The sequence below is a fragment of the Protomyctophum bolini genome, assembly GCF_963924005.1.
Source record: "Protomyctophum bolini genome assembly, chromosome: 13".
NCBI lineage: Eukaryota > Metazoa > Chordata > Actinopteri > Myctophiformes > Myctophidae > Protomyctophum > Protomyctophum bolini.
The window spans coordinates 8,088,543-8,102,930 of record NC_137874.1 but is presented as its reverse complement, the minus strand read 5'-3'; the positions used below and the strand labels follow the sequence as shown (position 1 = coordinate 8,102,930).

Below are 14,388 nucleotides of genomic sequence, written 5' to 3'. Positions count from 1 at the left end.
CTTAAAGCTGCTATGAGCAATAATATGTCAACATTTGAATTACCTTTTCTTTCTTTTTTTGGTATTCAGACAGCCAGCAATGAGTAGAACACATTTTTTTTTTTTCTGTATTCAAAGATTTTCCTAGAAGCTTTGTCATTGGTCGATTTGCCTGTCTACTTCCTGATTGGTTAGTCATTGCGCCCAGGCATTCTACCCATTACTGGCTGTCTGAATACCAAAACAAATAAAAGCTTTAAAAGGCTTTAAAGTGGTTAAAACAAAAAGGATTTTGATTTAAAAAGTTAAGCAGTTCAGTAACATGAGTTGTCTCATTTTCACGACTTTTCAAAAATAGCAGACCTACAAGCTCGTAGCTATGAGTTTGTAGATCTGCTATTTTTCAATAGCTAAAGTTTAAAATAATGCTTAAAACACCAAATGGGGTTCCCGTCCAGAATGGATTGAAATGGAGTAGAAGCTGTTCCAGATGACTTTCTTTAACAATGAAGGCCCATGCTGGGTGCTTGGTTGTAAGATGGCTGCGCTGTGCGCTATACGGTAAAAAACAAAAAAAAACGTCCTTATCGGAGCAGAGGAAAGCCTTTCATCTTCATTCGAGCTGACCGTATAAACAATGGCTCCATATGTACCACACATGTGGCAGTATGTGTTACAATATACACGCTGTCGCTGACCCCTCATGGGTCCAGATATGGTTCACGACCCCCCTGTAGGAATGTGAAAGACTTGAACTGGTGTACAGTCACTGTGAAACTTAACACATTCGTGACGGGACCCCCCTTTTGGTGTTTTAAGCATTATGTTATACGTTAGCTGTTGAGAAATAGCAGATCTGCAAGCTCATAGCGCAACCTTGTAGATCTGCTATTTTTGAAAAATCGTGAAAATGTGGCACAAATCTTTGAATATATATATTCTCTCAGAGCGAACGTTTTTAACTCAAATCTTTGCTTCTGGTGGGGAGGAACAACATATTTTCAGATGGGGGTCGGCGGCCAAATGTATATATTTTTGGGGGTCCCTTGACATGAAAATGTTTGAGAAGGACTGACTTAGAAACATGCGGTTTTTCAGAAAACTGTCAGGATTTAGAAGCCAATTTTTTTTTAGACTCTGCCTCGGGTCTAAATGGGTTAACACTCGTGCTGCTGCTGCTGCTTGGCTGAACCGGGCAGAGTTCGGAGCGCGTCCAGAACCTCTTTGAGTCACAACTCTTCTATTGACATCCCTCTTTGTCAGATCGAAAAGTCACTGTCACTTCAAAACGTTGAGTTGGTAAGCCGTGCACCGTTGGGATCGGGGGACAGAATAGAATATATTATCAACCCGTTTTGAAATTGCACACACATACGCAGGATGTTGAGTGATGCGCAAAGCAGTGGTTTCCCAAAAACGCTTTAGCTCGAGATCCAAAAGAGAAATGTATACCGTCTCTCCGCGACTCAAGCTATAGTGAGAACAGCCGATACAAGCTTCCCAAGCTTGTAGAACTTCTATTTTCACTTCTGCTTTAAAAGTTTATTTATTCGAAATGTCTGACAATTTCTGAAATTATTTTGAAAATAAATGTAGCTTTTTATTTTATTTTATTCATGAAGAATTGTGTTTTTTGTTGGGTTTTTTTTACTCCCGACCCACACAAATGTGTCCATGACCCACAATTGGGTCCCGACCCAGTGTTTGGGAAACAGTGCCGTAAAGCAAGCACCAAAACAACTTGGAATTGGGCTACCAAGCCGGTGAGGTAATGCAGGTGTAAAACACGGCAAAAAAAGAACACAGAGGAAGGGAGTTTGACAAAAGAGTGGATTTTTCTTTTACCAAAGCTTGCAAAGACGAACCGGATAGCCCAAGCTGTCGGTAGATAGACGTGATATATTGAGTGAGTTTATTGTCGTTAACTTAAATGCAGTCAGATGGGAGTCTTATGTCTCACAATCCTCTGAGTCGCGTGTGTGCCAGGATGATCCAACATAGCTTTCCTGGAAATTGCTCATTTAAGTTGCAGAATGAGTCCACAGTTCTTGACTGTTATAGGATATTTCTCAACTTCTCCTGGTTTTGGCTTAAACGTTTAATTTAAACTCTTCCTAATTTGTTCTGGGGACCCCCCTGGTCCCATTGGAACCTTTCTCAAGCACCTCTAGGGGTCCCTGGCTGGAACCCACTTTAAGAACCAGAACGTTTCAATCGTTAATTTGTTCCGGTTGGTGTGTGACAGGCTCAATGTTAGGGCAGACGTCAGCCATGAGTCTTAGATTACAACGTTATTTATTTTCAAGTAACAGAATAGCTTGTCGTGCCTTCGCTGTAACGATATCGTATTTAGACACAAGGAAATAAGATGCAAGAGCAGATGCAGCAAGTGTGTGTGTGCGTGCGTGCGTGCGGGGAGGGGGGGTGGGGGTAACTAATTTATCCTGTGTGCATGGATGCGACAATGCGACATACTAATTCCTACACGGGTTGAGCTTATAACCAATGCGACGCGTTTTGAGCTTGTAGATCAGCTATTTTTGATATATTTGAATTGAAACCGTGACATTTTTTTGTTGCTATTTTTGAATTGGAATCCTGAAAAGTAACTTTTTTTTTATTGAATTTCAAATGCATTTAGTTGTAGTTATGTTAACTTTATGAACTGTTAACATAACTACATTGGACACAAAAAGACAATCACATTTTACTAGTCATTAAGTAGCCTACTAGTCATTTAATACTAGTCATGAAGTAATTGAAGCGGCCGGTTTGGAATTGTAACAGCTGAAATCAATACTATATCAGTATTCTGATATTAACATGCAGGCCGCATTTAGTGAAGGTGGGGGCCGCGTGTGGCCCCCCGGGCCGCCAGTTGCCCACCTCTGGTTCATATAGGCTGTCAATCACAGCGACTGGCCAATCACAGCGCGTCCTTGCAGAACCCGCGTAGGCTTTGGTATGACGCTGCATGGGTGCACAACTGGTTATGTCCTCACTCGTCTCACCCAAATCAGAGTCCAATTAGTTTGACTCAGGTCAGGTGTGTGACTGCAGCCACCACCCATCCACCCACCCTGCAGCTGAAGTTAGGAGCAGGTTTGGTGTGGTTGACTGTCACTTCTGCTTCACTTTATTTCTCACATATCACAAGTTCACAGGTAAAGGAGTTGGTGAAATGAGAATGAAAATGAGCAGCTGCCCATGAATTTGAACAGTTACATTAAGAATATAATGCACAGAGAAGTGGATTTAAAATACAATTGATCCCTCTCTCGACTTATACTGTCTGTTTGGGATATATTTCACGATTTTTAGCTTGGAGAATTGCACAATTTTTATATTTTGGATGGTTAGTTAATTATAAAATTATTAATAAAATTGTGTTTTATTTATTTATTTGTAAACCTGTGATCATGCTGAATGTCCATTAAGCAATCGACTACTAACGCAAACGTAATAGCAGGTGACACATTCACAATTCAAAGGGCTTTATTGGCATGAGAAAACATACGTTTACATTGCCAAAGCAGAAAGAACAATACAGCAATCAAAACAAAAATGATGTACATTTGAAAGTCAGAATCTTCAATAGATCAATTTCTATGTACCAAGATCACTCGATGCAGGTATAGTGCAGGAATATACACAATGATTAGTCTTTAGGGTGGTTGTGTTCCATTTGATATCCTTCTCCTATCACAGCAACTCACAAATCTTGCTGCTTTGTTGTACTTCGCCCAGCAGATATGGGAGTTTTTTGTCATTGGTCATGTTTTCAAAACCTCCGTGTGTGGTTGTAATCTGTGGGAAGTATGTGTCTCTGATGTCTTGGTACAATGGACAGATGGTTAGGAAGCGTAGCTCGGTTTCCACTTCATTTTGCGTGCAGTGGGTGCATAGTCTGTCTTCTCTCGGGATACAGGTCTGCCTATGACGGCCTTTCTCGATCGCGAGACTGTGCTCACTTGAGTCTGTACCTCCCACCACCCATGGATCCAACACTCAATCAACGCACGTGTTCTGCACCTCCTCGATTCCTAATACTCCTCCTAACACCTTGTTGTTGTTGTCGTTCTTCTCTCCAAAGGCGCCCCAACAGCCCCAGCTCTCGGTCTGTCCCCAGACCCACGTGGTCTACGCCGGCATCAACCTCAACGGCATGCCCCTCACCCCGGAGCTGTCCCCCATGTCTGCCCCGCTCCTCCTCCCCTTCCAGCCCAAACCGGGGAAGGAGCCCCAGCCTCAGGAGGAGGCCGTCGGGGACTCTCTGAAACAGCAACAACAGCAGCCCCCCGCCCCGGGGGGAGCTTCTTCTCCTCCGCCGTCGTCTGCCCCGCCGAGGCACCCCGCGGCGTCCTCCGGAGGCTCCCCGGGAGGAGGAGGAGGAGGAGGAGGAGGAGGCTTCAGCCCCACCAAGGGCATGTGTCCCCTGGACGTGTTCAGGACCAGACTGGGCCTCCACAGGCCCCCGCCTCCATCGGAGAACCCCGACACTTTGACGCCACAGAGTTCCACCACCGCACGGCCCCCTGCCCCCATCCTGCACCACCACCAACACCAACAACACCACCATCCTCTGCAGACCAAGGCCGGCGGGGGAGGTCCGGTAGACACTCCTCTCCCCGGTGGGGACCTCCTCCAGCACCACCACCACCACCAGTGCTCGGGGTGCAGCGAGAACGAGGCGTCTCAGCCGCGCGGCGGGGGAAGCTTCCGCGGCGAGGGGGGGAACAAGAGCCTCCGTCCTCCGCTGCCGCCGCTCCGCGTGCTGCCCCTGGACCTGGACTGCAGCGTCCACGTGCGGCAGCTGATGCGCACGCGGCTGGGCTCCACGCAGCTGCAGTCCTTCACCCGCCGCCTCTCCGAGGTCCTCTCCCAGGACCTGAAGCCTAGCGCGCCGGTGGCGCCGATGGTGTCACCGACGCCCCCCGCCGCCGCCGTCGTCGTCCCCTGCTCCCCCCCCGTCACTCCGCCCCCCGAGCAGGCCGCTCCGCTCAACCTCAGCATGCGCACGCCGCCGCCGCCGGCCGCTAAACGGACATGCTCGGACGACGATGACGACGACATGGGTCCATCGACGGACGAGCCCTCGGCCAAGAAGCCCAGGAGGGTCTGCCCCTCCTCCTCCTCCTCCTCCTCGGAGCAGGCCGAGGCGGAGGACCTGAGCCTCATGGGAGGGAGGTCCAGCTCCGCCTCTGGGAGATTGGGCGGAGGAGGAGGAGGAGGAACGATTAAGAGCCAACAGGAGGAGCCGGCCGACCTGAGCTCCCCGGTCCGGCTGCGAGCCTTCCTCCTGGGCCTTCCGCCCTTCCACATCAAAGTGGAGGAGGAGAAGGACCCGAGCGAAGCCCCCCCCTCCTCCTCCTCCCCCTGGGGGGGGAAACCCTCCTCTCTCCTGCTTCCTCATCCCGTTCCTCTGCTGCTGCTGCCGCCGCCTCCGCCCGCCGCCGCCAAGACGACGACGGAGGTGAGGGACGACCAGAACCAGGCGGTAACGGTCAAGAACGAACCCTGCCTCCCGACGGCCGCCGAGGTGGAACCGTCGCCCCTAACGGCGGGCTGCGGAGGAGGAGGAGGAGGAGGAGGAGCCAGGGACCTCGGGAAAACGGACGGCGTCGTCCCGGTCCGAGTGGAGACCCTCAAAGCGGAGGACGTCGACGTCGTGGAAAGGGACGACGACGAGAGAGAGGAGGACGAGACGGAGGCGAGGGAGGAAGAAGAAGAAGAGACCTCTGACGCCATGGACCAAAGCGGAGACTTCGAGGGCGAGGGGCGAGAGGAACCGCCCGACGACGACGACGATGAGAAAATGGAGTGCAACGTCGTGGAGGCTTTGACCAACGGACTGCCCAGCGCGGTGATGATTCCTCAACCCACTGCCTTACCCCTGGCCCAGCAAAGCTGAAGAAGTATATGTGTGGACGGCTACAGGAAAAAAAACTTACCACGTGATCTGACTTGGAACTCTGACTTAAAACGGGTTTGTGGGTCTTGGGATCATTCAAGCACTCAAAGATAACTATCATTAGCAGAGTTCATTGGGTAATTATTTAGCCCAGGTATTTTCAGGGTCCGTTGGGACGTTTGTTTGGGTTTGGGGAAAACTTTGGCCGTGATCCACGTTCTTTTTGGACGGAAACAAACATTCTGTACCGGTTCAGTCGGTCGTTTTTTAAGCCACAAAACTGGAGCCGCATGGAACGGGAGTTGGGATTATTATTATTTCTTTTCTTTTCTCTTTTTTTCTTTTTCTTTTTTTGAACTATTAGGTATTTTTGGATTCACGGCTGCCATTAACCTCCAGTGGAGGAAGTGTTTGTCTTCAGCAGACATGACAGACAACCCCTGTCTGTGTCTCTCCCTCTCTCTCCCTCTCTCTCTCTCTCTCCATCTCTGTACTGTATCGATTCTGCCTCTGTTCATGTCTGTCGAGTCGACGCCGTCAAATCCTGTGTTTAATTTAACTCTGAAGAGTGTACAACGTGGTTCCATTTGTACACTCCTCGGGACTGCGGGTCCATTTGGTTTAAACCCGTACCCTCTTCGGACAACGGGGTCCGGAATCCATTTGGTTTCATCTGTATATACACTCTTCAGAGACACGTAGAAATGTTGACGTATTTGAGCCTTATTTTCATCAAATGGCTCCTTTCACAACACTATCAAATGTTATGTTTATATAACGGCGAAATACTGAACGGAAACCGAGTTATATAGAATTTTAAGAATGGATATTACATCTAAATAGATGATGCTATGCATCAAGATAAACTTGTTTAATCTACAGTATATATATATATAATATTAACTTTTCTAGCTTGTTTAAAAAAAAAACATAGTAGGTCTTCGGCCTACTATGTACTTCTAGGGGAATGCTGTTATTTTCTACAAAATGTTATATGAATATTTAGCTGTTGTAAAATAGATAGACTTTTGGGGAGTACAGAGCACGTTTGGGTCTTTTTTTTTGCTGGTGGAGCAAAAAGTACCCTAGAATTTATAAATGTGCTCCTTCTTCTCTTTACACACACACGTGCCTTATCATCTGTGAGCTGACCGCGTCCCCCGCTAGTCTGAAAGAGTAGAGGCTTTTTAAACAAATGCAATGTCAGGAATGTCACCTTTTTTGTGACCTAGACAAATGTTCAGAGGTAGCCCTCCTGACAATTTTAAGTTTTTCAAGTCTCGTTTTTTCCCCTCTCAAGATTGTAAACTTGTGTCTTTGACAGTGACACACGCTCTCTCCAGGTCGGCCGGCCTATACAGTTATGAAACCCATACGTGAAGGCTTTGTTCGCATAGGGGGGTTTTAAATTTGCATGCTTAAAATAAGTTCTGTGGTTGGAACATAATCTTGAGCATTTCATGTTTTGTTCTACAACATAAAATTACACCCGCATATACAGTATATCCCGACGGTTAATTCTGAAGCCAGTGTGTGCTTTATTATATAAAAAAGACAATTTGTATTATGTGGCTTAAATAAAATCAAAAAAAGATTTGTTGATTTGTGTAGATTATGTTGTTGGAACAAAATGTTTGAATATCATGAGCCTTTGCTATACAGTAGCTTGTTTTTGTTTTACATTTATTTATTTATGCAAAACCTACCTGATGAGAGAAACTAAACAACTAAACTGGCTCCCGCCCGGGAGGGACCTATAGGTTACTTTGAGAAGCCATGGTGGACTTAGTCTACAAAAAAACCCGCTAGAACACTATTTGAAATTAAATGTTTTGTAGGTCTGTACGTTTGGCAGGCAACCAATTAGCATAATCATTTAAGGGACACAATGAAAATGCCATTGTAATGTATGATCTGTTTTAAACTCCAATAAGACATTAAGTATATATGATATAATACGAGGACAACTTTGTTTTTGTGTTTTCAACCAAGGTTCATGTTTTAGGTTATTTAAGAAAGTAAGACGAGTGTTTTTTTTATTTTTTGTCTTTAGTTTTAGCGATTTTGTTTTGCTATTTTTGACGGGGCATTCGAACAAGTGGCTAAATATAAAAAATGTTTCTTTACAAAATATTACACGATTTACTATCCTCCTACTTAGACCCCAGGAAATTACATCTAGCCACAAAAGATTGGGGATATATTGAATGTGAAGGGGGAGGTACTAGGGGGTGCGATACTGTGTGTCATAGGCTCAATATGTCATTCAGTAGACCCCCGTGATATTTTGTGGCCAGATGTAATTTCTTGGGGTCTAGTAGGACTATAGTAAAAAATAAAAACCCAGTAAAATTTTGTAAAAAGAAAAAGCACCACTTGTTCGAATCCCATCTGCCCCACTGCCAAAAATAGCTAGATTTTTGACAAAGCTAATCGTTAAAATGAAAGAAAGCAGCAAATGAAAATAATGTATAACACTCATATTTTACTTTCTCTCTCTAAAAAAAAAGAAAGTCCTTTAATTAAGGAGTATCACCTGAACATTTCAGCCACTGTAGTATTTGGATGAGGTTTTGAACAGATTCATTGATTAACCACTTTTTTTTGCTATTATTTGAATAGCAAAACAAAAGCAGTTCTACAAGGCAAGCTCACAACGCACGCGTAATGGATCTGCAATTTTGACTATTTTTCTAAAATCTTTGTACATTTGCCTATAATGACATGTCCACAAATGAAAATGTAATGTAAGTGGAAGTGAAATTGCTCTATTGTTGAGCCAACACGTTTTGGAGAAACAAACGTCACTTTGGCAAGGTATTTTATTTCACATAATGCTTTTTGTGTGTAAGGTAGATATTAAGTGCCAATGCAGGATTTCTTTCTCCCATCTATCATTTTGCGTAGAAAACAAATTCAAGGGGACAAAAAAATTCACAAAAATGCTATGTTTCATTACAACCTAAACTTATATAACCTTGTCTTCATTTTGTTTTTCCTCCAATGTCAGGGTGGGTTTTTTTTGCGTCTAAACGTTGGCTGGATTTCGTTGTTGTCGGGCAGAAATCTCCATTTTTCAAATGAGTTTTTTTCCATAGATTTACTTCATCATACGAGTGTCACACAAAAGTAGTGAAAATATTAGATCTACAAGCTCACATCACATTGTGGCACGCTGTGAGCTTGTAGATGGTTTTAAAAATAATGAAGATAAAGCAGGAACGGTTTTTGAAATGTTTCTACCCGACTGCAACGTTTTGCACACTACTGAATCTGGCAGTCGCAATTTCCTCCCCCCCCCCCCCCCCCCCCCTATTTATATCAAATCTCTGACTCGTGTTTAACTTCTGATTTACGTCATTTTTAGGTAGACTTTAGTTATATTATTATGGTTATGTACTGTATTTTTTTATTATCTTGATGGTGGCCATAATCCATTTTATGTTGTATTTTCTTTTCTTTGTATATGTAATATTCTTTCTGGAATGAATGCATGGGGTTTGGTTGGAGTCGACCAGGTGAGACCTTAACGTTCCTATTCTGGGGGGGGCGAACAAACATTAGGCAAAAATAGATCTGCAAGCTCATTGTACGAAGCGTGTAGATCGGCTATATTTTCACCGAAGAGATTGGGGAAATACTAGCTGGACCTATAGAGCGCCGAAGTCCTGACGTCACTCGCTCGTCCCCTGGTTCTGCCTGGTTCACGGAAGTCATTTCTCTATGGAGAATAACATGGGGTCGTCTTAAAAGCGTTGTGGTCCAAAAATAAACAAGCTGTCTCGGCGTTATTGTCAGGGAGGTGTCTCCGTATCGTTTGCGACAGTCAGTCACTCCTATATGATGGTGTGTTTCTAGAGAAAATGTAACTAATTCAGTAGCGGTAACATTAGCGTTTTCTCTCCGTCAGTTGATTCTTCATATCCATATATGAGTGAAACGGCCGGGGGGGACATGTTATATTTTTCAAACACAGTTCTTATATGAGGCGATCTAAAATCCCCCCTATGGGCATTACAATGCAAATAAAAAGTACATGAACCCCTCTACCGATATCGACGTCAGACTTCGGCGCTCTATTGTAGAGCCCTGAGGGACACCTATATAAGTAACATAGTTTTTGAGTGGTGAAAAGGTTTAGTCCTATTCTGTAGCGATGGAGGTTTGGATGGATCTCGTGGAACCAAAGTTTATTCTGTACTGTAACCGTTGGCAAGACAAATGTGCCACAACTTGACAAGACTTGGAGAATTTTAAGAACTTGATGATTTATTAACTCAATTCACAGACTTGACAGTTTTATTTCAAGGAAACCTTTAGGAGTTGTCTTTCTACACTGTTCTTTGTTTTTTTTTGGTAGCCCATATTTGCTTTTCTTCTTGTCTTTTTTTAGTTGTCTTTTGATGTGACGAGAAACAGATTCTCGTCACAGGAAAGGATGTAGACGCGAGTGCCTGCTACTTAAGAGGAACACCTCTGTAGGAAGCAGGTTTGTAATCGAGCACGCACACACACACACACACACACACGTGTGCTCGCACACACACGTGCACACGCATGCACGCACACACACACAGAGCTAGGATGTCTCCCAGTACGACTACAGTCTTCTATATCAGTGGTTCCCAAACTTTTTCCATGTCAATGACCCCCAAATTGACACGAATTAGCCCGTGGAGTGAGTTTTGAGTTACAGACCCATAAGGGTCCATTTTGGTTCCTATAACTATCATTTAGCTGCAGGGGACCCCCTGGAACTCCCTCAAGGACCCCTGGGAGTCCGCGGACCCCACTTTGGGAACCACTGTTCTATATTACTGTTAATTGCTTGAATATCTCCACAGTGGGGAGTCAGATTGAAACACTTCAGTGCTTTGCTCAAGGGCACATTGGGCCAGCGGCTACTGGTGTTACTGTTGAGTCAGTGAATGTAAGTTCAACACCTGTTCACTCCTCTAGCTGTGCCTCTGTCGCGTTAACGTCAAAACAAACCGTGTCTACCGCGTCTTCTACACGTAGACGTGAGAAATCACTCTTTTGTAGATTATTCTTTTTTTTTTCTTTCTTTTTTTTGGTCTACTCTGATATTTAAGTTTTAGTTTATTAAAGGTCGTTTAGGTTAAATCGTTAAATTGTTTTTTTGCTTTTGATTTAAAGTGTAATATTAAATGTTTACATCTTTTTTCCATTATTGTTATGCATGTTGGCGACAAACACGTTTGTTCTTCTACTCCCAGTGTTTTTGCACACATCTTTTTTTGCCATGCAGTCATCGATGGCACTGTTTTGTTTAAAGTACTTCAAATTAAAGTGCCTAACTTGCCTAAAAAAAGAACAACATATGAATTCAATGTGTTAAATCTGTTTTGCAGGACAATAGTCTAGTTCAGTTCAGTTCAGTGTCTGGTGTCGTTACCATGGACCTGCAAGCAATGTATGCGCCGTTTTCTGGAAATTCTCAATGCGTCCACTAGATGGAGTCAAAGGCCCATTAGAGCAAAGTATCACCTACCTTGACAATGCATTTCGTATCGTTCTCTCCTCTCTGTCTTAATTCAAATATGCTTTATTGTCATGATGCATGACGAGCATTCTTGTATTGCTAAAACATCAATGACATACAGATACAGTATGATACACAATTATAATTTATAATACATATTCAGAATCAGAACAAACAATACAAACAAGACAAGGAAAAACAAACCAACTTTGTTTGAACATACCCCCCCCCCCCCCCCCCCCTCTCTCTCTCTCTCTCTCTCTCTCTCTCTCTCTCTCTCTCTCTCTCATTCATTCAAAGGGCCTAAGTTCCTGGCATGTGAAAAATACAGTACAGCCCAGATCTGTAAGGTTGCAACTTTGCAATTAAAATATAGGTTGTAGTCTTAATTCGTCTTAATCTTTATTGTCTCCACCAGGCCCGAAGGCATGGGGGGAGAGTGTGTGTGTGTGTGTGTGTGTGTGTGTGTGTGTGTTGTGTGTGTGTGTGACGCCCGTCCGTCCGTCTAAACTAATCTCTGGCACCGTTAACCCGGTCGATGCCAAACTTTGCACACACACTCCCTGGATGCCCACAATGAACCTCTGCCCCAAATCTTCCAGAACGGCCTGTTTGAACTGACTTTTGAAAAACAAATTCTTTGATATTACTACTCCAGATTCTGTCCAAAAATCCCGCAAATCATTAAACAGTATCTCTATAATCATGTGCTCCGGTCGGCCCCCTAACATTGGCTTTCAACGTTTGCAGGATTGTCCCGTTTGGAACGAAACGCCTCAAATCATGAACGCAGCGTGAAATTTACGTGAGATCTTTCACAGACTTTCCTATACTACTATAGGCTGAGGAATATATCCCACCCTTTTCACATTGGCCTGTTATAGCGCCACCAGGAGGCCACAACCTGACCTGCCCTGGTGGAGACCTGCATGTGCCCCGAGGTGAACTTTATTCTTTTCAAACCAAAAGCTTGTGCTTTTGTTATGTACTGTAGTAGGCCTGCTGTATAGCCTCCACATGAAGTAAAGACACTAACTTCCTCTCAGGCTGACACAACACTCTTATCTAGCCTGTTGTGTTTAGGTATGCAGGTCACCCGTCCCTGACTTCATCTTATCTCTCATGTGGATCTGGGAGAAAATATTATTTTGAAATGTGTTCAATAGAGCGCGTGCACACACACATTCCCGGTGTGTGTGTGTGCGCAGTGTTTGTGACAGGACGCCGAGTGTGTAAACACGGCACACACAGAGGAAATGAACGCATTCCAACCATTAGCACAATGCTGCTACTGCGGTGCAATAATGCATTCCGCATGCTACAAATGGACACAAAATATGGGTCAAAGATAAATACCTTGTAACATGATGCATGTGGAATAAATACCTTCTGTGAGGCCCAAAAAGAAAGCAATGAAAGTGTAGGCCTACTAGGATATTGTAGCCTATATAAGGCAGTTGGTTCCCAAACTGGGGTTCCGCGGACCCCCAGGGGTCCTTGAGGGAGTTCCAGGGGGTCCTCCCCAGCTAAATGATAGTTTGGAACCAAATGGACCCTTGTGAGTCTGTAACTCTGAGAGTGTACCATTTGTACACTCTCAGAGTTAAATTAACTTTGATTTTACAATACAAATCGGGGGTCCCAGAGATAGAAATGTCATTAAATGGTCCGTAAGACTAATGCGGAAATGTGGTTCTCAAACATTTACCGACCCTCATCTGAAAATATGGTGTTCCAGCGACCCCCCCCCCCCCCTCCAGAAGCAAAGATTCGAGTTAAAAACGTTGGCTCTGAAAGAATATATATTCATTTGTGCCACATTTTCACGATTTTTCAAAAATAGCAGATCTGCAAGCTCATAGCGCGGCACTTGGCTTTAAAACACCAAAAGGGGTTCTTACAGTTTTATATTATGCAGCAGTGTACTGGAGGTTACAATATTGACTTGATTTATTAGAAATGCAAAAAAACCACATGGGTTACGTCAGTTTGACGACAAACACAATAAAGTCCTCAGACTTATTTCCATTGTGGTTGCTCTCACAAGCGACAGTTAATAAGTTAAAAACACATTGCAATACAAAACATATCATACGCCAGTGTGGAGCGTTCCACAGTTTCTAGCATTCAATTCAATTAAATTCAAGCCTTATTGGCATGAGAAAACATACGTTTACATTGCCAAACAAGTGTCAAAATATAATAAAAACAGTTGAAAATGGGGACAGTTGGAGGGGGTACATCATTTTTGTAAACGGAGCTATGTCACATTGCATCGTTCTATAGGCCTACATGTTATACAGGGTAAAGCTTTATTGAAACAAATATAGCAGCATTTGTTTTGCAGTCACTTTGGGACAAATAGCATTTATTTCTCAAGAATATTTAAATAGCATACAGTGTTTAAAGGTTGCATCACTGTTTACATGCGTGCAGTAGGTCTACTTGGTACAGATAGTAAGTCCTTAGGGTGGTTGTATTCCATTGGCTAACCTTCTTTTGTCGCAACAGTTCACAAATATTGCTGCTGTGTTTGCACTTAGGCAGCGGACTGACATCATGCTTCCTTCTATGCATGAGGAGTCCAAGCCGCTTCTTTTCACCTGACAGCGGGGGGTTTTCCGCGGCCAGACGTAGCGCGTGGAAGGAACACGTTATTCCAACCATGCAGTTCCTTTCCCCTCCATCAGGCGCCCCGGCTGGCCAAGGGGAGGCAGTATATAGCAATACCATATTCGGCCACTATGTCCATTTCGCCTAATATAGGCCTATACTCTAAGGTGCATTAGTCTGTCTTCCATTGGGATTGGGGTCTGTCTGTGGCGGCCATTCTCTATCGCAAGGGCTGTGTTCACTGAGTCTGTACTGTCTAGTGTAGTCAATGCTTTCCTATACGTTTTGGGTCGTTTGAGGCAGCGGTGGCCGAACGGTTTGCGGAGCGGTCTTGATATCGGAAGGTCGCTAGTTCGTATCCCCGGACCGGCACGTTAAAATT

At 44.3% G+C, this 14,388-nt stretch overlaps 1 protein-coding gene across 4 annotated transcripts in view; it reads left to right on the top strand.

Moving 5' to 3' along the window:
- LOC308327279 (uncharacterized protein) overlaps positions 1-14,388 on the top strand; it is a 551,554-nt gene that overhangs the window by 41,648 nt on the left and 495,518 nt on the right. For 3 of the 4 annotated variants that reach the window (XM_080780577.1, XM_080780578.1, XM_080780576.1), the window contains one exon: positions 4,073-11,253. In XM_080780577.1, the coding sequence (XP_080636703.1) occupies positions 4,073-5,890 (1,818 nt within the window). In that variant the 3' untranslated portion in view covers positions 5,891-11,253. Of the gene's footprint in view, positions 1-4,072; positions 11,254-14,388 lie in introns of those variants that run through there. The other variant, XR_013965180.1, reaches the window with a different exon arrangement.